This window comes from Mus musculus, chromosome 3 (assembly GCF_000001635.26).
Source record: "Mus musculus strain C57BL/6J chromosome 3, GRCm38.p6 C57BL/6J".
NCBI classification, from domain to species: Eukaryota; Metazoa; Chordata; class Mammalia; order Rodentia; family Muridae; genus Mus; species Mus musculus.
In genome coordinates this window covers 32,329,828-32,353,408 of record NC_000069.6, presented here as the reverse complement: position 1 = coordinate 32,353,408, position 23,581 = coordinate 32,329,828, and the positions used below count along the sequence as shown (strand labels likewise).

The 23,581-nt window shown below is 45.3% G+C and overlaps 1 protein-coding gene across 2 annotated transcripts in view; it reads left to right on the top strand.

Moving 5' to 3' along the window:
- The window catches only part of Zmat3 (zinc finger matrin type 3), a 30,874-nt gene extending 12,257 nt beyond the window's left edge, over window positions 1–18,617 (top strand). For both annotated transcript variants that reach the window (NM_009517.2, XM_006535441.4), the window contains exons 3-6: window positions 7,829–7,951; window positions 9,691–9,857; window positions 9,975–10,075; window positions 11,714–18,617. In NM_009517.2, coding sequence (NP_033543.2) covers window positions 7,829–7,951; window positions 9,691–9,857; window positions 9,975–10,075; window positions 11,714–11,925 — 603 coding nt within the window. In that variant the 3' untranslated portion in view covers window positions 11,926–18,617. The remainder of the gene's footprint in view (window positions 1–7,828; window positions 7,952–9,690; window positions 9,858–9,974; window positions 10,076–11,713) is intronic.
- The last annotated feature ends 4,964 nt before the right edge of the window (window positions 18,618–23,581 follow it).

Here is a 23,581-nt window from a genome sequence, read left to right as displayed (position 1 = left end):
TTTGTTTGTTTATTTATTTTGAGGCAGGGTCCCACTTTGTAGTTCTGGCTCTCTTGGAACTCACTATGTAGACCAGGCTGGCTTCAAACTCACAGAGGTTCTCCTTCCTCTGCCTCTCAAGTGATGACATTGAAGGTGTACACCACCACGACCTGCTCATTATTTTTAAGACATACTATTTCTTTTATTCTTTGAGAATTTCTCAACTGTATACAGTGTATTTTGAAAATATTTACCTCTCATTTTCTCTTCCAGCTCCTCCTTCCTCCCCCCCCCTTTTTTTTTTCTATGAGTCACTACTCTCATTAAAAATGGGTCTGATTCTATGTATGAGTATGGGGCCATCCATTGCATCCACTGGCACTTGACACCTTTGAGGAAAAGTGAGTTCCCCTCCCCCAGAAGTTATCAGCTGCCAATAGTTCCTCAGCTAGAGGTGGGACCTCCGAGGCCCAGCACCTCCCATTCTGTGCTGTCAAGTCCTTTCTGTCCCCCTTTCCACCATGTTCTCTGGTCCTCTTGGGGTCACCATTGACCTGGTAGGCCAAATCTAGCTGTGTCTCTCTTGCCATCTTGGTGACATTTGATACTGGTAACATTTTCCCTCTTAAACAACTTAAGAAAGTATCTTGTCACTCCAAGTAATGTCTGTGGAACAGAGAACTCATGGTGATACAGCGGATGCTTGCTGGCATTCCCATGCGCTGTGTCTTTTCTTCTCCAGTCTTCTTTCTGGCTCTCAGCTAGGATTTGCTATGGTTTTACAGTTCCACACTCTGTTGCTTCCAGTTGTTGAAGACTGCCATTGGGCCTTCGGGTCCTCAGGAGAAGAGAAACAGTGTCCAGCGCAACAGTTGTTTCCTTCTGTGTACACCGGGGTTGTGATCCCAGGTACATGGGTGTTTACACGGAGAACATTACAGTTGCTCAGAATCAAGTCTTCTTTATTGTGATCCATACGTGGATTGTAAACTTGAAATTGTGCTGCTTTTTCTTGACTTTCTACTGGGTTTCTGAGAACAGGAGGAAGACTCACATGCCCTAAAGAAACCCATTACCGTCTTTCCTCCCCACATTACCTCTTCAGTCTGTCTCTTTGTTATTCATAATCATTATGAATAATGCATTCATAATGCATTGCATGCATGAAGCCCACTGACTCCTGTGTTAGTTTTTCATGTTGGACCAGGACTCCTTGTGTAGCCTTTTCTTCCTGGAATTTCAGTTGCTTTTCTTGTCCTTTCTCTCTCTTTTTTTTAAAAAATCATTTTTTATTAGATATTTTCTTTATATACATTTCAAATGCTATCCTGAAAGTTCCCTATACCCTCCCTCTGCCCTGCTCCCCTACCTATGCACTCCCACTTCTTGGCCCTGGCATTCCCCTGTATTGGGGCATATAAAGTTTACAATACTAAGGGGCCTCTCTTCCCAATGATGGCTGACTAGGCCATCTTCTGCTATATATGCAGCTGGAGATACCAGCTCTAGGGGTACTGGTTAGTTCATATTGTTGTTCTACCTATAGGGTTTCAGACCCCTTCAGCTCCTTGGGTACTTTATCTTCTCTTATATCATTTTTATTATAGCACCACCCTCCTCCACAGACTTCTACCCACATCATCACATGAAATGCCCCTTTGTACCTTAGGTCTCTCTTTCTTACCCCATTTCCCCCTGTTTGCCCTCTGGCTCGTTTTACATGTGCAACTTTGTACTTCTGTTCACTATTCCTTGGGTGACCATTTTCTAAACATTGTTATCTTTTTCCTTGTCCTCCCTCTAACCCCCTTTTATGTTTCCTCAGAATGCAGCTTGGACACAGGACTCCAAGGAAGAGAGAACAAATGTAATTGTGTATTCTAACTGTTGGTTACTTTGTGTTTGTCTCAACACAAACCAGACTCACTTGGTAAAGGGGGCTCAATTGAGAAAATACCTGTGAGCAAGTCTGTGGAACAGAGAACTCATGGAAGGAGGGCATTTTCTTGATTGATTGATGTGCAGGGACTCAGCCCACTGTGTACAGTGCCACCACTAGGCAGCTGGTCTTGGATGGTATAAGAAAGCGGGCTGAGCCAGCACACAGCATCCCTCCACAGCTCAGCTACACACACTACATCCCTCCACAGCTTGGCTGCACTTCTGCTGGCTTTTGTAGTCATGGACTATAAGCTGTGAGTTGAAGTAAATGCTCCCGTCTTTAGTTGGTTTTGCTCTTGGTGTTTTATCACAGTAGTAGGAACCCTAACTAAGACACCAGCAAACCTCACTTTTAAATAATATGAAGAAGTAACAGGAAGTAAACATTTGTCTCTTACACTTCAAGAATGTGTCTGCATTGTGCTGTACTAGAAGCGTAGCTCTAGGTAGTATTTACTGTTCTCCATTGTCTAGACTCACCTAATGTGGAAGAGAAACCTTCCTCTGGGTTTTTTTTTTTTTTTTTTCTTCTTTGTAGGCAACCTGCTTTAATTGTCTCTCCCTCTGTTTCCTTCCCTGTAAGGTTTTAGGCTCCTCGTTTATTCTTTGAGTCTGAAATTTCATACTGATGGATGTGTCTGGCTCTGGGTCTTTAAAATTTGTTCTGGTCAGCACATAGTAGAAAACTTTGTCTGTTTTCATCTATTATCTAAGTTCTGGAGACGGTTAAAATTTTTTTTTTTTAAATAATATCCTCTGTGCCTCCCCCACTCCCATATCTGGAAACCTTACAATCCCTATCCCTTGACCCTTGACTAATTTTCTTTTTGCTCCTGCGCAATCTATTGAAATAGAGTGATGTAATGATAGACACGATTTTGGATCTTTGACTGGTACTTTTACATAGTAATTTCGTCTTATCCCCGGGACTGCCTGCCATTTTGTGACCTTCCTCCGGAGGTTGCCTGACACTCTGGAGGGTACCACTCCTGTAGGTGTTGTGCTTTCCCACCCAATGCATTCACAAGTTGAACCAAGCACGTGTGCACATGGCTGTAATGTGTGTGTTCTGAGGGTGGCCACGGCCCAGCATGGACTTTCTATCCTTCACAGTTCATGGATAAATCTGTCTTCAGCATAGACACGAGTCACCTCTGTATTATTTTCCCTTTCTTTATTAAGCTGGGAACTTTTACCTTTTTACTGCAAGGGAGTGCTTACCATTTTCTCTGTGTCATGTATGAATGCCAGCATTGTAGCACTTACACCATGGCACCATCTTTACAGAAAATGGTGGTTCCTAGCACACAGGTGTTGTCATACAACAGCATCCATCTCCTGGTGGTGACTAAGGACTGAGGTGAGAGCAGGTTGAGCATGGGTATACCAGAAGAAAGGATGGGTCATATCCAGGCAGATGAATTACAAGTGTTTTTAAAATGTGTGAATCATGATTCTTTTTTTCTTTTCTTGCCTTGTTTGTTTGTTTGTTTGTTTTTAAGGCAGGGTTTCCCTGTAACAACCCTATCTGTCCTGGAACTTGATTTATAGTCCTGGCTGGCCTTGAGCTCTCAGAGATCTACCTGCTTCTGCCTCTGCCTCCTGAGTGCCTGGATTAAAGGCATTCACCACATGCCTGGCCAAAATGTGTGAATCTTTATTTCTGGAGTTTTCTGTGTTATACAGTGTGGCTCCAGAAGTGAAACCAAGGGGTTAGAGTGGCTTCTGCCCTACCTGTCCCAAAGGGGCGAGAGTGGCTTCTGCACTGCCTGTCCCGAGGGGCGAGAGTGGCCTCCACATTGCTCATTCCAAGGGGCGAGGGGAGGGTGGGCTTCTGTCTCCTCCCTTCTAATTATTAGTTCACTCAGTTTTAATTTTAGAAGTAGCTTTGATTTGAAATACTATGGGATTTCATTTAACTATTTATTTGTTTTTGTTTTTTGAGACACAGTCTCAGTCATTAAATAGCCTTAGTTGTCCTAGAACTCACTCTATAGACCATCCTGGCCTTCTGTCTTAGAGATCAGTCTGCCTCTGCCTCCTGAGTGCTGAGATTAAAACTGTGTATCACCACACCGGGCTGCTATTTTTTCTTTCTGTTTTAATTCCATAGCTGTTCTTTAAGCAGCAGGGTTCTTGATTTCTTACTCCTTTCAGAGCATCCATTTAAAATGGGAAGTCAATTAAGAATATGAAGTCATGAACCTGAGTATTTACTTGGTAGTCTTATGCTTGCCTGATGTGCAATATTAGAAATACAACCTGTTTTTGCCTTTGAGAACAGTGATTTTTGACACAGAACCTTCATGTCAACACGTATCAGGTAGTCCAAACAGTTCCTTGTGCCTGATGTTGCTTTGGCCACTGAGAATGGCCCCTGGGTAAAGTGGGGTGGCAAGGTGTAACAAATTCTGCAAGTGGATGACTGTTTCCTGTTATGGCACTTTCTTTCTTATTTTTATTTATTATTATATCTATGTACACTGTAGCTGTCTTCAGATGCACCAGAAGAGGGTGTCAGATCTCATTACGAATGGTTGTGAGCCACCATGTGGTTGCTGGGATTTGAACTCAGGACCTTCGGAAGAGCTGTCGATGCTCTTAACCACTGAGCCATCTCTCCAAACCTATGGCACTTTCTTAAGGGTTTGGAAAACTTGATTACTGCTTCTTGTCTTAGACTTACAGACTTGAGCTTCATCCAGTTTCCCAAGTATGGATGGTCTACGTAGAAGTACAATTATCAGCCCTCAGACCCAGATCCTGTGCTGAGTGTTTGGCACGTAGACAAGACTTGGGAGGTGGCGGGAGGATGGTAGGATGGTCAGGTGTTCCACTTGCCTTTATCATGAGTTCTAAGCCAGCCTGAGCTGCCTAGACTCTGCTTAAAAAAACAGATGTAACAATAAACCCACCCCAAGCACACCAAAGCACCGGATGGAAGCTGTGCACTTTCTATCCTTTGGAAACTGTTGTCATTTCACCACTGTCTACCCCTTTTGCCTCTGGTGACTAGTCCAAAACTAAAATCTACACACAATTTTAATGTTTTCTTTAACTTAGGCAAGCCATTCCTCCACCACCTTCTCTTCCTCCTCATCTTCATTTTTGTCTTCTTTAATGGTCTTACTGGTTTTTGAAGAATGGTTTTGTTGAGTGTTGCAGATTTTGCCTGGCTTAATTGAGTTTAGGCTATATGGGTTTTGGCAAGAGTACCACAGACATGATGCTGTGTCCTTTGTGCTGAATGAGTCAGGGTGCTTCCATGGCGTAATTATCTCTCAGTTAAGGTGGTGTCTACAAGGATCTCCTTGGAAAAGATACTGTTTCCCTGTTGAGTAAGGATCATATGGACAGATATTTTGAGACCACATTGTGTTTTTATTTCTCATCGCACTTTTGCTTAGTTAGTGATGTTTCTCATCCGCAGTGACTATTAATTACAGTGGGGCTTGCCAAAGAGCGTGGGAAGGGGTGGTTCTGGGCACGGGACCAGGGCTTCGCTCATGCAAGGCATGTGTTCAGTCCCTGAGCTGTGCCCCTCACCCCTTCTCAGTTCTTAATTTTGAGATAGTCCTGTGTTTATTACTGCTCTTGGTGGTGTCGTGAACCTGGGACAGTGGGACGTGAGGATGAGGTGGACTGCAGTCCCATGCAATAGCCAACTTTATTCAGAGTATCAGACACTTTATGCTCTGAGGGTTAAGAGTCACCGGAGCAAAGTGTACAAGCACAGGGACAAGCCCAGCGTGGTGAAGCGTGTTTTTTGGCTGAGGCATACGAATAACAGCAGCTGAAGTAAACCCACTCCTGTCTGGTACATGCACCTGGGAGGAGTGTGGAAGCACATTGTAAGAATAGTTGTGTGTTTCAAAGACACCGAGGTGACAAGACTGTGGCTTTTTTTTTTTTTTTTTTGAGTTTTCTCACAAGCATTCAGAATTCTCACAGCACTCCATTCATATACTGTATTCTTGTACTATGTTCTGAGACTTTGTCACCCAGGCAGGTCTTGAACTTGTGTGACCCTCCTTCCCCAGCCTCTCAACTAGCTGGAACTATAGGTGTGTACTACCATGTCTTTGTTTGTTTATTTGGTATAGACCCTCACTATATAGCCTTGCTGGCTTGGAACTCACTCTGGAGACTAGGCTGGCCTTGAACTCATAGAGATCCACCTGACTCTTACCTCTTCAGTGCTGGGTGGGATAAAAGGTATATACAATCACAACCATCTGCCACACATTTATTCATTGTCTATAAGAAGCCAAGTAAAGTGAACTAGAGTTGTGGCACAGATAGAGAAGTCCAAGGGTGGACCGTGGGCACCGTAGAGCTTAAGGTCTGACAGAAGAAGAGAGGTGGGAGGAGATAAGAGGGAGCCATGGAAGGCAGAACATGCTGAGAAGGACTGAGGGAGGGTCCATGGTGTTGTATTGCTTAGAGTTCGCGTAAGATCATAGAGGGAACCAGAAGCTTGACTCTCTGGTAACCCCATGGAAATGGTGTGGCTGGAACATTTGGATGGCAGGGGATGGAACTTAGCTGTCTTTCGGCCGTCTGTTGGTCCTTAGTTCATTCCTAGGAGTTAGCTGGTAGTGTTGGTATGAAGGCTTAACTTTTACAACATGGTTTAAAAGCAATGAACTGTTTTACCCACATTCAGAGTAATTTTATTTTGGAGTGTACGGAGGCTGAAAGAAGGCATCGATCTAGGATTGCAATTACAGGTGCCTATGAGCTGCCTAATGTGGGTGCTGGGAACTGAACCCAGGTCCTCTATAGCAGTGGGAAGCTCTTTTAATTTCTGGGTCATCTCTGCAGTCCCGTCAGAATGCCTCTGATTCTTCCCACCAGTTTGCATTTATTTATTAGCTTAGGGAATATACTTCTGTGATTTATAACTTAAAACTTGGTGAGAAAGGCCACTCCGACTTGGAAGAAGTTCATAGTGTGGTAAGGGCTGCGCTGAAGGTTTAAAGTCATGGCTCTGCTAATGTTCCCTTCTGAAGGTGTGTGCCCACTCCCACAGCAGTTCCTCCGCTGTGAGGCGTGGGCGATATCAGCAGCTTGTTACAGGATTTGTGAGCAGTGAGTGAACCGAGGCTCGTGCACATTGACCTCGGTATGAAGTGTCCCTGTGTGAGGGCTGCTTTTGTAAAAGTGGTTGGATTAGCTGTCTCATTGCTCGATTCAGAAGCCAGTTAGATCAGAGCATCTCAAGATTCCTACTGAAGCAGTTGTGTGAATGGCGCTAAGCTTTAGGCAGGACACAGCACTGGGAGGTGCGAACCTTCTCTAGAAACTTAGAGGAAATTAATATCTTTTGGCTGCATTCTGTGACCTTCTCCAGATAAATGCAATGGTTCTCTTAGAACCAAATGGTAAATTTCTTACTGTCAGTTTGACACAACCCCTCAAGAAGAGGGAACCTCATTTGAATGATCTCTTCAATCGAGTTGGTCTTGGCCATGTGTGTGAGAGGTTGTCTTGATTAATAGTTGATGTCAGAGGGTCTGGGCCACAGCGGGCATCACCATCTTTACCTAGGGTGGGTCTGGGCTGTTGAAGAAAGCCAGCTGAGTGTGAGCCAGTGGGTGAGCTGGGACGCAGTGCTCATCCACTGCCCCTGCTTGAGTTCTGTCTGGCCCTGCATAAGTTTGTGCTCCGACTTAGTGACCTGGAAGTGTAAGCTAAACTAAACCTTTCCCCCTACCAAGTTGCTTTTGGTCATGCCGTTGACCACAGCAACAAGACACAGAGCAAGCACGGACTCCTGTTCTTTCAGATGGCGCCAGAACTGGCCAGTGGTCTGTTGTCCTGTGTGCTGCTGGGTGGGTGCGTCGACGATCACCATCTGACAAAGTGTCCTCTTTGTGATTGTCTGCTTTGTGTTTACCTCTAGGGTAAAAACCATGGCAAGAAACTACGAAATTATTACGCAGCTAACAGCTGTCCTCCTCCAGCCAGGGTGAGCAGCGTGGTGGCAGAGCCTGTAGCCACACCCCTCGTTCCTGTCCCTCCGCAGGTGAGGCAGTGCAGTACCAAGAGGCTGTCATATACACGTGGTCATGAGTACAGTGGCCTGTGCCCACGTCTGTCAGGGTCAGGCTGGGCCACACCCTGAAAGCTTCTTGGTCTTCCTAACGACTGTAGCTGTGTCTGCCAAAAGTTTTGAGCCTTGGGATCTCCCATTGGACTTGGCAGTGATGTGTGGGATGATGGAACAGTATTGTTAGGTCCATTGTTCTGTGCCTCCAGATTTAGGTTAAATGGCTATGTAATGTCTACATTTTGCTCTGAAAAACAACAACGACAACAACAACAACAACAGCAATAACAACAACAGCAATAACAGCAACAACAAAACATTTAAGGACTGGAGAAATGGCTCAGTGGTTAAGCTCAATTACTGCTCTCGTGAGACCTGGGCTTTTTTCCCAGCAGCCACAAGGTGGCTCACAATCATCTGTACCTCCAGTTCTAGGGGACTTAGTTCTGATTCCTGAGGGTCCCAGGTCCACATGTCGTGCATACATACGTACATGTAGACATGTATAAAGTAAAATAAATCGAAAAAATTCCATTAAAATATTATTTATCTTGATTGCTTTGATACTGTCTTAAACCCCACACACTAGATTTAATAGATTTTATAATTGGCCTCATCCTAGTCTTGGACCCTGGCCTCATTTAGTATTTGCTATTACTTGGAAGTGTTGGCCTTATTATTCAAAGCTTTGTCCACGGACTGGCAGCATGAGCCTTGTGGGGTCTTTATTAGAAGCCTGGGAAAGCTAAGTAACTTTCTCTGGGTTGCATCTTTAAAAATGTTGCAAAGCAAAATTTTGTTTCATGCCTGCCTGATGTTCCCAACCACCAAGGTATAACGTTACCTTCTGGAGTGTTTTCCTCCTTCAAATAGGTACCCCTGCTGAGTCTCCACAGATTTATGGGAGAAAGAGATATATTAGAAGTGGCAGCAGAAGTCTTCCAGCCGAGTGGTTTTTACATTACGAGTTTCTTAGGGATGCTGTAGAGAGTCGGGTGGCCATCCCTTTCCTCTTGGGACAATAGCACAGACTATTTTGTTTAGCACAAACTCTGAAATATGAAGATACCATGCTGTCTCTGGAGAATCTTCTCTTCTAGGTCAGGAAATGCTAGTCCCCCACCCCCCCCCATTTGTTCTAGATAAGGTATGGTTTCCACAAATCTTAACCTTTCTTCTATCCAGAGTTTACTTTGTAGCTTTTGCTAGTCCAGTGCAGTTTAGTATCTTGTGATTGTTTTCCTGGTTTAGTGAGGTGTAGTCCCTGGTTATGTATGCACAGGTGGTTTGGAGAGGTTGTGGGACTGGAACTTTCAAAACTTAGTGGCTTTGAGGCTAGGTGGGCTGCTCAGTACACAGTGGTGCTCAGTAAGGTAGGTTGCTCAATACACAGTAGGTGCTCATTGCTTATTGGTGGATTTTGAGTAGCCTTCCTTGGCAAGAAGATTTTAGCTTTACCTATTCACTTGTTTCCTACCCTAAATGTCCACACTTTAAACCCATTTTCTCAACGGATACTAGTTAGTGCTTTGGTTCATAGGAAATTGTAATCCAAAGTGGGACAAAGGGTCTCCCAGTCTCTCTTTGCGGGGATTTACTTTCTAATAAAATTCAGTGTCTGTGGCCATGCCCTAGGCTATGGTTAGGTCTCAAGGCTCTGAAGGATCGTGGAGGAGAGGGGAGGTGTAACTGTTCTTCTGTGTCTTTGCTGGCAGGTGGGCTCCTGCAAGCCAGGGGGCAGGGTGATCCTGGCTACAGAGAATGACTACTGTAAGCTGTGCGATGCCTCCTTCAGCTCCCCTGCCGTGGCACAGGCGCACTACCAGGGGAAGAACCATGCCAAGAGACTCCGTCTGGCCGAAGCTCAGAGTCACTCATTCTCGTAGGTATTGCCATTGCCTCTGAGGACAGACTGTTATGTGAGAGAGACTGTGGCAGAGGAGAAGCTGAAAGGGAGCCTTGTTCGACTGGCTCACTCATTTCAAATTCCTTTCACCAGGGACTCCGCAGAGGCAGGGCAACGGCGGACTCGGAAAGAAGGGAGTGAATTTAAGATGGTGGCCACCAGGAGGAATATGTATCCAGTCCAGAGCAATTCAGGTAGCCTGTGTTTCCTGGGTGTACAAAGCATACACGAGTCTGGCGTCTGTAAAAGATAGCAGTAGGTGGCCCCGGGAATTAGGTAGTGGGTGCTTTCCTGAGTTGCTCTTCTAGCTGTTCAGGCTGCTGTTTATTTCTGGTATTCTTTATATCCTATTCAGTATACTATTTTGGTTTTAGTGTTTTAGAGTCTCTTATAAGTCCTTTTTAAAAAAATAGTTATCAGATGAAATATGTAAAGCCCATTAGAAAATGGGCCTCTCAGGGGCTGGGAAGATGGTGCAGGTATACAAGCCTGAAGACCTGAGTTTGATTCCAATGTCAAGTGGAAAAAGCCAGGCACAGCAATTCACACCGCTTATCTCAGGTGGAGATGGGAGGTCCTTGGAGCTCACTGGCCTAACAGCCTAGCTGAATCATCAAGCCTCAGGCTCTTGAGAGTCTCAAAATATAAAGTAGAGAGTTTTTAAGGAAGAAACTGGACACGTTCAAGCACGCATGCCCACTCATGCTTCCTGATTTTAAGTCACACCATGTTCAGTGTGGTCTTTATACAGGTAATGAGTGAGAGTTATCTAGGGAATTCTTGTGATGTGTGCATTCAGCAGAGAGCCGTGTGTTTATGGAAGTGTTCTCTGCTTACTCTAGTCCTGGCTACCACAGCCTCCAATGCTATGTGTGCCCGCAGAGGCTGTTTATATGAGCAGGAAAGCAAAAACAGAGTTCGCCGAATAACAAGAGACAGCTAAATAACAAAATACAGAAAGTCAGAGAAACCTTTTGTCTGATGAATATTATCTCAGTGTATTATTAGTTATGACCAAAGTTAACCAAAGGACAAAGATGGTCAGGCTGGATTTAAAAAGCCAGCTGAGATGAAGGAACGTCCCCCTAGCTGTGTTAATGTCAAGGAAAATAAATACATTTAGGATGGGGATGGCACAGATTAGGCTCTCTGAGTAATCCAAATACAGAGACTGGGCTGGAGCCATGGGCTTTATTCTGTCCCTCACACCGGCTTCAAATTTGTCACAATCCTTTGCCTTAGGCTCCCAAGTGCTGAATTATAGGCACAAGCCACCATGCTTGGCTACAGTCTTTAAACATTTATTTTTAAGAGTCACGAGCATTTAGAACTTGAGTACAGGCTTAGCTCTGTAGTCTGCCCTGGCACTTGTTGGGAAATCATTTTATGTGTGTAGGTTGAACTTCTATGTACATGTAATTTAAAAGAAAATCCATTCACCTCTCCTTCATTTAAACTCTTCAGTTAGAGTCTGATTTAGAATTTAGAATTATCAATTACGTGAGGACTGGTGGAGTGTTTTTTTCTAAATGGACATTCTAAGGATCTGCGTGTGTATGTGTGTGTGTGTGTGTGTGTTGAGCGTGTAAAGACTAGAGGTTTAATTTTGGGGTAGCTTTCTCTTGCTCCTCACCTTATATTTCAAGACAGTGTCTCTCACTGAACCTACAGCTCACGCATTGACTAGGCTAGCTGGCTACTCTGTCCCCAGGACCCTCCTGTCTCTGCCTTCTGCACTGTGGTTTCAATGCCAAGCCACAACGCTTTTTTGTGGGTGCCGGAGAAGCCGCCTTCTACCTTGACTACCTCACTTCTGTCTCTTGCGTCAGCAGGCCCTTACTTCAATGCCCGCTCCCGGCAGAGGATCCCGCGAGATCTCGCCATGTGCGTGACTCCAAGTGGCCAGTTTTACTGCTCCATGTGTAACGTTGGGGCTGGCGAAGAGGTGGAGTTCCGGCAGCATCTAGAGAGCAAGCAGCACAAAAGCAAGGTGTCCGAGCAGCGGTACAGGAGCGAGATGGAGAACCTGGGCTACGTTCAGTGATGGCCGTCCTCACAGAGAAGCCTGTCCTGCCTGTTTGCCTTCTGTCGACCTGCCTTGCTTTGTGGTCCTCCATGCGTACATTCCTCATTTCTCTGCTTAGTGCGAGTAACCTGCAGCGGTGCCAGAGCCGTCAGGTCGGGGTCGGGGAGGGAGGTGCGTTTCTTTGGTCACCAGGATGCTCTTTTGGGCCAACTGTGTCAAACAACTCACAGTGAGCTTTCTGCCCCATCGGGTGTAACTTCTTATCTTGGCCAAGTTCTGGTTAAGCAGCAGTAGCCTGACTAGAGCTACGATTATTTAAAAATGGCATCTACTTTTGCGGTTTTAGGTTTACGCACATTAGAGGAATTGACTTGAGTTCTTACTTCCAATTATAGAGAAAACAGGTAAACAGAGATTCCCGTTTTCTGATGCTCCTGGGAACCATTACCACCACAGTGTGGTGTCTACAAGATGTGCTGTTAGGGTGTGTGCCTGGGTCTCCCAGCAGCTCCTGGTTCCCTGTGGCATATCCCTCCTCCCGCCCCCCCCTCCGTAATTAACACATAGGTTTCCTTGAATTCATATACGTCCAGAATACTGTGTTCTTCTGAACATGTGACTTCATCTCCAGTTGTGAACCATACACATGTAATTCTCGTCCGTCTCTTTCCCTGCTTGGATCAGCTTCTCCACTCGCTCACCCCATCCTCATGGCCTCGCTTGCTGGCAGTTTTGGAGACCCAGATTTGACTGTCTAATGAGTTGAAGATGGATATTCTTTTAGAAAATATATTTTCAGATGATTCGAGGATGTGTTTGAGATTTCAATTTGGAATTCTATTTTCACTGATGATTATGTGACCTCATGGGATAGTCATTTTGTGGCTTTTGACGATTGTATCCTGACAATGCCCTGACAGGTAATGGGCATGCCTGGAAAATACCCCTGCCTTTTTCTTTCTTTCTTTCTTTCTTTCTCTCTCTCTCTCTCTTTCTTTCTTTCTTTCTTTCTTTCTTTCTTTCTTTCTTTCTTTCTTTCTCTCTCTCTCTCTCTCTCTCTCTCTCTCTCTCTCTCTCTGCCCCTCCCTCCCTCCCTCCCTCCCTTCCTTCTTTTAAAAGCTGATCAAGTCTCAGTGTCATTTCTAATAGCAAAACGCCACCATTGCATCTTCTCCTTGGCCTCCTTGAAGAGACTTTGAAAACACAGATGACTTTGGTGTCTAATGATTATAATGGGATTCTTATTTTTTAAATAAAAAGCCATAGTGTATGTCTAGACAGACTGATGGAGTGTTATATGTGAACTTGTGTTCACTGTGTGTCCTTTGTCCTTTTTCCTTCACATGTGTAAGACCAGCATGCCCGTGCTCCTTAGGGAAGCAAGCGTGCGTCTGCAGAAGGCTTAGGGCAAGCAGGATTTTGCACTATAACAAATACATATTTCATTACTCAGTCACCTGAGAATTCTCCGGGCAGATGGAGAGGGAGGAAATGCTCAGCTGCCTCTTCTCTCTCCATTGCTGCTTTAGAGTAGTCGAGACCCATAATTAAAGGTTAATTTTGTGATTGCTGGCTTCTGGAACGGTAGAGCTATGTGGCTAAGTATTTCCCCTTCAGAAACAGAAGACAGAGCAGTGTTAGCCTCAGACTTGATCTCCATTCGCAACTCCTCACACCAGGAACCCCTCCTGCGGCCATCTACAGAGCTGGTCAGTTTAAGGCGACTTAGGGTGTATCTTGTTAGCCATTTGGTTGCTCATTTTGCTGCAAAATATAATTCTTCGTTAGACTTAAATATACTGCTGGCCACTTGGTTCTGTGATTGTTTAACTGTCTCATCTGTTCTCTGCAGGGTATGCGTCTGTGTGTCTCTCTGTATGTGTCTGAAGATACATACCCTCCCCCCCCAAACCCCCCCCCTTTTACATGATAGCCCAGAGAGAATTTCACCTCATTTTTATCTCAGATACCATTGAAAGATTCTGGGTATGGAGTTACATTTTATAAAAGTGATATTCATGTGCTTTGAGTTTTTTCCCTCTGGGAATCAAGTCAAAGGATGTTTCTCCCCGGCCCCCAAATACCCCCCTCCTGTATATACAGAAAACAGTGGACTTAAGGGCTTGGTGTGTTCTCAAGCCTTGTGAATTCAGGTTTCTAGTCTCCCAGTGCCCTTAATGGATGTTAGGGACGTGTAGGCGTGGTTTCTTTTAGAGTGAAACGTTAGATTTATAGTGTCACTTCTGTATTTCTTTGCACTAGAGAGAGTGATGCGTTGGTTTTATGACACTCCAGTGCCAGGCTACCTGTGAGAACTCGGTTTGTTTCTGAACTCTGCAAGTCTTTAAGTAGCTGCTATGGTCATTGATAGAGGTGCTGTGGGTTTCCGAAGCACTTGGAAGTTCCCTGGCTGAGGCTCTGTTGTCTTTACTTGTATTCGGTGGGTAGGGCAGAGGCCATCAGAACTGCACGGTGCAGTTTCTCACTAAGCGAATGCTGTCTGGACAGTGTCCCTTCCTTGTCCGATCAAGCTATGGCGGCATCAGAGTCAGTCAGGCGAGCTACCTGTTGGCTTCATTTTGCTGTAGGATTGGACCCCCGTCCCCCAGGAAGCCTGTATATTATGGTGTGTTACAGTCATGGATGGACAGAGTGTAGACAAATGGAGACCTTAGTCCAAAATTAAGGAGATTTCAGTGTCATCAATTATTTGTAGCATTGAAGTCTGTTCTTGTGGCTCTCTGCTGCTGCTTCTTTTTTTGTTTGTTTTTTGGGTTTTTTTTTGTTTGTTTGTTTTGTTTTTTTGTTTGTTTGAGACAGGGTTTCTCTGTATAGCTTTGGCTGTCCTGGAACTCACTTTGTAGACCAGGCTGGCCTCCAACTCAGAAATCCGCCTGCCTCTGCTTCCCAAGTGCTGGGATTAAAGGCGTGTGCCACCACCGCCCGGTGGCTCTCTGCTTCATGATGAAGCCAGTCAGAACACCCAGAGCCCAGGCTTCAGGAAGAGTCTGGTTTCAGTCAGATGGTCTGCATCCCACATGCCTTCAGAGGGCATTAGCTTTTGAAGTTCAGCTAAATCCCTGTGTGCTTTGACCTTTTAGACTTTACATTGAGACGAGACTTTGCTGGTCTGAGTTGATCTGTGTCCTGCCGCTTGTAAATGCATGCCTATTGTCTTACGCCTGTCTGCTTGCCTCTTACCAACTGAATTCTGCATTTTCCACAGTTTTTCCACACTATTTGCCTTGATAAAAAGCTCCCCCTCATATTCCTTTTTAGTTTGCCATGGGCTTAAAGAATTAGTGAGGAGGTTTGAAGCCCTGGAAATGGATGAAGGACCGTGGTGGCTGAGAGCCTGTGATCTGCTGAGGTGACTCTCCCACCTTACCCCACAGAGCTGCCTACAGAGCTTTGTGTAGCCCTCGGTCTACAACCTTGCAATCCCAATAGGAGAAAACCATTAAACGTACATACATGTACCTGATTACGTCTTCCTGTGTAGACAGGATCTAAGAGTTAACAGCGGGACTTGGAACTGTCCCAGCCTGTGTTTCCAGGGAGTGTGAGCAATGGCAGCCCAAGGGCAGACAAGTGACTTCCTCGTAGTGCTTTCTTTGCAGAGAGGCTCAAGAATAGCAGGTTTGGAATGTTGTGTAAATGGCAGAACTTGGGCCGAAGGAATTTACCAGAGAAATTGGTGGACTGTGTACCCAAGTGGTGGAGTGTCTTTAGAAATGGGGAAACATTTTTGTTGGATGCAGAAGTTTAATGTAGATATTTGAACAGGTGTTTGAAAAAAAATTCTACCTTGCTCCCTACCCCTTAAACCTTTGTTAGGAGTTTTATATTTGATTAGGGAAAAAAATGCTTTGTTGCTTTTGGGTTCTGTTTGGGCGAGTCTCCTGTGAGCTGCCGTGTCAGTGTAGCTGAGTGAACACTAGCTGTGTAAATAGCTTCTCATGAGACATTTATATGGATAGCTGTGTGGTGTTTCCTTCCATTATCAATAGGGACTCTTTGTGAACGCCCTTTCTCTGTAGCTACCAAAAAAAAAAAGTCCTGGCTTATGGTCCCATGTGACCTTGTGTCCGTTAAACCCAGAATATGAGTGCCTTTAGCAAGTGTTAGCATTTCACAGAGGGTAGAGAAGACAGGATTTACTGCCATTAACCACTGTTCATTAAATAGCTTGAAATATCAACGGTCCTTGTGAATTCTGCTCTGTGTCTGCCTCCCTCTCTCCATTTCCTAGTGCAATCTCAATTTGCTTTTGGGTGAAGTGTGCACTCTGGGTGGGAGCCTGGCTGCTGAGGCTGGCAGTAGTCATCTCTGTGCCTGTGTTTGATGCCACTGAGGACTCAGAGCTTGAGATGCTGATGTGGAAGCAAACGTCCTACAGTGACCGCGCTCCGGCTTGGTTCTTCTGTAGAGTGGAGAGAATTATGTATACAAACAGACTGTAGCTCTGGGTGGTGTTGTACTTCGTCTCTGCGTGGATAGAGGGACCTTTTTAAGCAAGTTGGAGGCCTTTGAAAATGACAGTTTCCTTCCTTCGATTAGCTGAAAATATTAAATTTCCTGCGGTCTCTACAACCTTCTGAACATACGATTAAACCAATTTTCATGTAGAAATAGTAACATTTGCCTCAGAATTTCATTATGAAGAATTTTGGACATTTGTCAAAGTGGAAAACATTTTGGAGCACACCTAACTCTATCTCCTACTGTTGACATTTCCCTACTCGGGTTTCCTCACGACTCCCATGAGCCCATCGCTGTGTTCTTCTGTCTGCCCATCAGGACAGATGGCTCTATACATTTCAGACAGCGTCCCTACCATGGGTGTCATACACTAGGATTTAATATTCACATGTTAATGTCTTAGGAAGACAGCATGTGTAGGTCATAACCTGAGGCAGTAAGCAGTCTCTGTACTCTCCTGTGGATAGCAGTCTTCCTTGTTTCTGTTCTTGAGTGTGCTTAGGGTTTCCAACAAGTCCGTACCAGGTTACGTGGCCCACAAACGTTACGTTCCCGACAGGACTTGCTGTGAACTCCCAGGCGCTGTAACCACTCGCCTCCTATGCCTGTACATAGCAGGATTAAACTCTGAGACAACAGTACTGTCTACTGAGGGCTGGGCAAGCCTTAGGCAGTCTACAGCCTCCCTCCAGTCATGTCGGAGAGAACTGCGGTCTGCCTCCATCCTCTGCCCGCCTCCTGTGGCCAGCGCTGCAGAGCTGAAGGGGTTTGCTCAGGTTGGATAGGTTGGATGGGGAGAACCAAATCACAATCCAACCTGAGTGCATTTAAGTTGTAATCTTAGGCTTCCAGTGTAACCGAACACTTCCTTTTGTGCCCTTAGAAGGACTGTGTTTATTTTTTACCAACTAGAATTTTAGTTTTAGACATTTCACAGTTCTCTTAACACAGAGATATTCCTGTGGGTATTTGTTGTTTTTGTGATGTTCCATGTAGCTCAGGTGAGTCACTTCTACTATGTAGCCAAGGCTGACCTTGAACTCCCCCGATCCTCCTGCCTCCACCTCCTGGTGCTGGGATTACAGGCATGTACCACCATGCCAAGCTATATAAATTGTAGTTCTAATTGAGTCCAAAGCAATTGCTAAAATCTCACTGCACTGTTGAGCACCAACTCATGCAGGGTCTGTCTGATTGTTTTTGTCTTTAAATGGCTTTTATGACCACTCTGGCTACGTAAGTGGTCACGTGACCCCCCCTCCCCCCACCCCTTCGTGAAAATGGTGTTCTCCATCACTGACCCCTCTCATGCACTCTCTACCTGATGCTTTTTTTGTTGGTTTTAAGAAATGACTCCATAAGTCAGGGTGAGCGATACTGTCTTAGGCAGGGCAAAGCCCTCTCGGGAGCAAACCCTCCTGGACGTGGCTGGTCGTTGTTCTGCCTTCTTTCAGTATCTGATCACCCACCAAAGGTTCTGTAAGCCAGTGTGTCACTTTGTAAGTCTCACGTTGACTCTGCTCACCTGTGGCCCCCCACCCCCCACCCCCAGTCAACTGTAGTGACCTGGCATGGGTTTTGTGTGTTGCCTTCGAAATGCCTTATTGGGTATGCCAGGCTACTCTGTCAAGCATCCCAGCTGTCTGCTGAGACATACATGTCCTCTCTGGGGTATGTGCTCTTGATCCAGAAGCAAAGCTGATCTTGCTTTCAGTGTCAAGGGTGCGTTTTAATTCAGTTATTGTCTTAAGTTAGAAGTGAAGCAGGAAGCCGAGAGAATGTGAACCTTTCACGTGATCAGTGTGGCAAACCGAAAATGTGCTTTTGCTGTTTCACTAGAAAGAACGCAGCTAAGAAATGCCAGTCCAAACCGGAAAGTGGGGCTGTGTCATATCACGCTCCCCACTTGTCACTTGGCCGTTGAGTGTCTGAGCAGGCCACCGGGCAGTGGGCCAGTCTATGTTCTGGGGCTACAGAGCTGACTGACGTCACAGGATTCAAACCAATCAACTGTGAATTGTGAAATTGAAATTGCTCTTTTGGTTTTTATTTCCTTCAGCCTAATAAATACAGAAGTCTGAATGTTATTTAAGCTTAGACCACTTACGTTGGCTCATCTTGGCTGTGTATTCTCATGTATGTACTGATTTCTGATAAAGGCTTGATGACATTGTAACGGGCTTTTTGTGTTCAGTTCAATAAAACAGTTTCTGAGTCTTGTCTCAAAAGCGTTCGGTTCTGAGTCGGGAGGAAGTTAGCATCAGTGATTAGCACCCAGCTGTCATCCCCATACTTCAGGTGGGATGTGCGCTCCCAGTTCACAGCGGTATGTGGTCTACTGTGTGCTTTCCAAGGCTTAGAATACTGAATTTGAGGACTTGCTGTGGAGTTGGCCTAGCTACCCATCCACCTCCGACTCTTCCTTCCCAGCTAACCTGGGACCGGGGTGTATTCTGTTTTGTGATACCTTCTGATATTTATGTTCTCTTCAAATTCTGAGAGAATGAACCCAGAAGAATGACAACTCCTGCTCCTGGAAAGAAACACATCAGAGAGCAGACGCTCACTCATCTCTTGGGCATTCCACCTATGAAATGGGGTTATGGACATAGTCACTGGAATGCAGTCCTCACAGAGTCTTTGGAGTGCTGTGGAGTGCATGCATCATGCTTTGAATTTAAATGTCTGTTTGAAAAGTAGGTTGTAAGTTTTAAGATGGGATGAGGAGGGCCATCAGAGGTGCCTAAGTCCCAGGAGCCTTGCAGGTTTCCTTGCTCTAGGTTTTCCCAGATGGGGACCTTGGCCCTCAGTCCAAGGTCATGCCCCAGCCTATGCCTCACAGCTGCCTGTAAGACCACACCGGACATTCCCAGGCCACTGGTGACCTGATAGGAGAGTGTGAAGGCCGCACCCAGTGTTTGTGAAGAGCTTTAAGACTTGTCTTTTGAGCTCAGGGCACAAAAATTTATCCTATTTGTGGGATACTCAAACTATTGAGAACTTAGAAATGAAGACAGTTTATTGCAGTGCAATGAGAGTGTTAATAGGACCGAGACAAAAAATCTTAATATAAATGTGTCTAACACACGTGTAACCCCCTAACATACATGAGATGTGTACTTGGCCCTGGAATGTACCTGGCCCTGGAATCTACCTCTGCGACCAGAGGTAGACCTGCCTTTGGAAGAGAGAGAAGCTGGTAAGTTAGGCTTGCCATTTGGGTTTTTAGGTATGTAATTAGAACTTCAAATGTATTTTGGACGGCAGCCTTCCCTCCAGACAAGAACAAGATGGCTTTCATATTAGCTTCATTATCTAATCCTTGTTTGCCAGAGGCTCCTTTGCTCTGATTTTCATAACAGTTCACTGGGTTATAGACTTGGCCCATAGGTATTTAGCGCCACCGTGTGGACTCTTCAAAGCTTGCATCTAGCCATTGTGAGGAGCTTAAAGTCAGGATTTAGGTTTAAGAAAATGTGGAGGATATGCGTTTTACTGGTAAGTGCAGCAAAACATAGGTTCATTTGAAAATTCAGACATAGTGTCTTCAATAACTATTGGTGAATGTTTCCCTTGATAAAGCTGCTAGAGTAATTATTGTGGCGAATGCCTATTTTATTTTAAACAAATACAGTTCTTTCAGAATGCCTGTTTTATTTAAAAACCAAACCAGACAACCCCCTCACTCCACATTTTGCTGCATGTGGACAAGAAGAACAGACCTGAGAATGAAGTGATCGTAAGTGCAAGTCTCTACACCGGGAGCAAGGAATTAGATCCTCAAAAAAAAAAAAAAAAAAAAAAAAGACTGGGGAAGTGAGAAAAACAATGAAATAAAGGCACAGCGTGTGAGAGTGAGTCACTGGGACAGCATAAAAACCAAGTTTGAAGCTCTAAGCTTTTCCTGAATGTGATGTGTTTGGGGCAGGGGCAGAATAGTTTCTGTACAGTGAGTTGCAGCTCAGGAGACAGGACATTTGGAAAAGGCTGGTGCTAATGCCCAGTGCTCACTGTCTCGAGGCCGGCCTGGTCGAGAGTTCCTTCCATCCCTTCCTTTGTACTGTAGGTCATTTAGAGGAGTATCTTAAAAATGACTTTCTCTTTTATCTTTTTGACAAGCTAGATCCTGAACTCACTCTGTTTTCCCATCCCTTAAGCTGTTTTCCCATCCCTTGAGCTGTCAGTTACTCTAGTTCTTTAGTTTCTGGAGCTGGTCTGTTTGCCCTTTTTGGTGACACCAGTGTGTCATGACAAACAGCCAGCAGTGTGGCTTGACCTTTGAGTGTGTATTCTCTTACATGATAACCCATTTTTTTAGTTTGGGGAATTATTCTGACTTTTAAAGTTAAGGACTTAAGTGAGTAACTCGTGCATAAAAGAATGGGTTGCTGTAATCATTTTTAAGGTGGCATCAGATCCGCTTACTTTGTTGTGTAGCCATGACCACCATCCCGCCCCTCAGTGGTTCTCATCTGCCCAGTCTGAAACGTCATCAAGCACGACCTTCCGTTTTCCCCTCCCCAGGGCCTGGTGGCCACCATTCTGCCCTCTGAGCTTATGAAGCTGACTACCTGAGGAGTCTTACAGCAGGGGAAGTCTGTCGCTCCCTGCCTTATTCGTCTTACTTCTCTAAGCATAAGGTTCTCTCAGCACTGGACTACATGCCAAAATTGCCTTCATAGTACTCCGTTGCATGTAGAGGTACATAGAGCTTACCCATCATCCATCAGTGGGCATTTTGGTTCCTTCTGTTTACCCTTGGCTATTATAAATGACAGTTCTAAGCATATGAGTGTATGAAGGTATATATAAGTCTGTGGGACTGTGATAGGCAGCCTATTTTGGTTGAATAGGGCTTGCTCAGGTGACCCAATAGAGAAATCTACTAGGGATGGAAAGTGGAGCCACATTCCCAGAATCAGGTGCCTGTCCATAATTCTGTGACTACCAGTCAGGTAATGTCCCAAGCTTCTGACATTCTGGCTAGACTCCACCCCCACAGTTACCTGACTATAGCCAGGTATGCTCCCCTCCCCCCCCTACAGTTACCTGGCAACTACAAGATAGCCCAGCCCACTATAAGAGGGGCTGCTTGGCCCCTCCTCGCTCTCTTAAGCTCTCACCTTTCTTATTCTCTAGCCCTCCTTCTCTTTATCCTTTACCCCCTCTCTCCACGTGGCCATGGCCAGCCTCTCTCTTTCTACCTTCTCTCCTTTCTCCCTGTCTTTCTACAATAAAGCTCTAAAACCATCGACCATCTTTGATCATCAAGGCCTGCCATGCTTGAATGATGGGATGGGCTTTCTCCTAATGAGCCGAGTCTAACCTGCCAGAAGGCCATCCTGTGCTCCAGCCATGGACCTGACCAAGGACTCTCACCGATGGGAACCATCCAGCGCCACCTGCCCTCTCCTCCCTTCATCCCCAGGGCCCCTATTCTGTTCTCAGCTCCTCTGCCGTATCCAGTGTGGGATGCCAGAGACCAAGAACCTGGGAGTTGGGCTGCCCCTTGTCCACCACCTGACATGTGGGGTCAGTGGCTTAACACAGCATGGAAAGTGTGCGCAGTCCTCCTGTGTCCACCTGCCCAGAGCATCGGAACTCTAGCAGGACGTGGGTTCTCTCCCCCTCCCCCTCCCCCCCACACCCACGGCCCCACATAAATGAAGAATTAAAATGCATTCAATGCATGCAGATTGTATAGGATAATCAAGTAGACCTGTCTTCCCATAGCACAGAGAGCTCAGCCCTCTCTTAAGACTGCTTTATTTTGTTCTATTTTCAAAGAAAACAGATTTAGAAGAGTGTAAACATAAATTTTTGCAACCTACTCTTAATAAGAGTTCAACCTCTCCTCTAGCCTACCACCCAGCAGAGGTAGTGGAAGGGAAACGTTATTAGGAGATGGGAAATTGGATCTGGTCAGCAATAGTTCTTTTGAGGCGAGCTCAGTCTTTTTGGTCAGCAGTTCAGTCTTGTAGCAAACACCAAATACAACTCAGCAGCTGCAGACCAGTCCTCTCGGGCAGGCAGATACCACACATGAACCATCTGCTGCAGTCCAGTCCTTTCTGCAGGTGACACCAGGCACAAACCCAGCAACTGTAGTTCAATCCTGAAGAAACTGCAAGGCTTGCCACCTGGCCTGAGGCAAGACTGCTGCAAGTGACAAGCTGCTAGAGGAATCTTACAAACAGTCCTTGGGTGAGTTTCTCTCAATGGCACGAGTTGAGCCATGAGTTGAGCCACAAGTTGAGTTCAACAACATTTTGTAAGGTAATCCAATACATGTGTGTTGTTAGTGAAGAATAGAGAGGTGGAGGAAACCAAAGCAAAGCTTAGTGCTCATCTCCCACTGGCTGTGGGGTCATATTCATACTCCTTCATCACAGGTCCTTTCCCGTGTTTGCTGGATCAAAGCATCCTTTCACCTGTGTCTGCGTGAGGAAAACATTTTTTCACATGTCTGCTCCAGGAAAACATCCATTTACCCGTGACTACTTTAGAAAAACATTCTTTCACGTGTCTGCTTTAGCAAGACAGCCTTCTACCTGTGTGCCCCAGCAAAACATCAGTTGACATAACTAATTCCACAGAAACTAGAAGTTTCCATTTCAGAAGAGGCTCATCCTTTCCTTCACAGTTCGACTTATATTCTTGAGTTCGGTGTTTCTTTCAGTACCTATAGACTAATGATATGTAGTCTGTTGAGTGTTGTTATTTGCCTTATTTCCATGTGATTTATTGAACACACTATAATTTTTCCTCTGCCAGTAGGCACACAGGGGCCATTCAGTATTTCCTCATAGCAAATACTTCAACACATCTATGATAAATTATTTTTCTCTTTTTAAATGATCTTCTTTAAGACAGGAGGATCTTATGTAGCCCGGGCTGTCCTCAAACTTCCTATATAACAGTGGAAAACCCTGAACTCATGATCTTCCTGCCTTTACTTCTAAGTGTGGGGATCATAGGGGTGTGCTACCATGCCTGGTGTTGGGGGTCAGACGAGGGCTCAGCATGTTAGGCCAGTCCTCCATCAACTGAGACACAGATAAGAATCTCTTTTATTCTTTCTTTAAAGACTTGCTGTGTGTGTGTGTATGTGTGTGTGTGTGTGTGTGTGTGTGTGTGTGTGTGTGTTTGTTTGTTAGTAATGTTTGTGGGTACCCTAGGAGGCCAGAAGAGG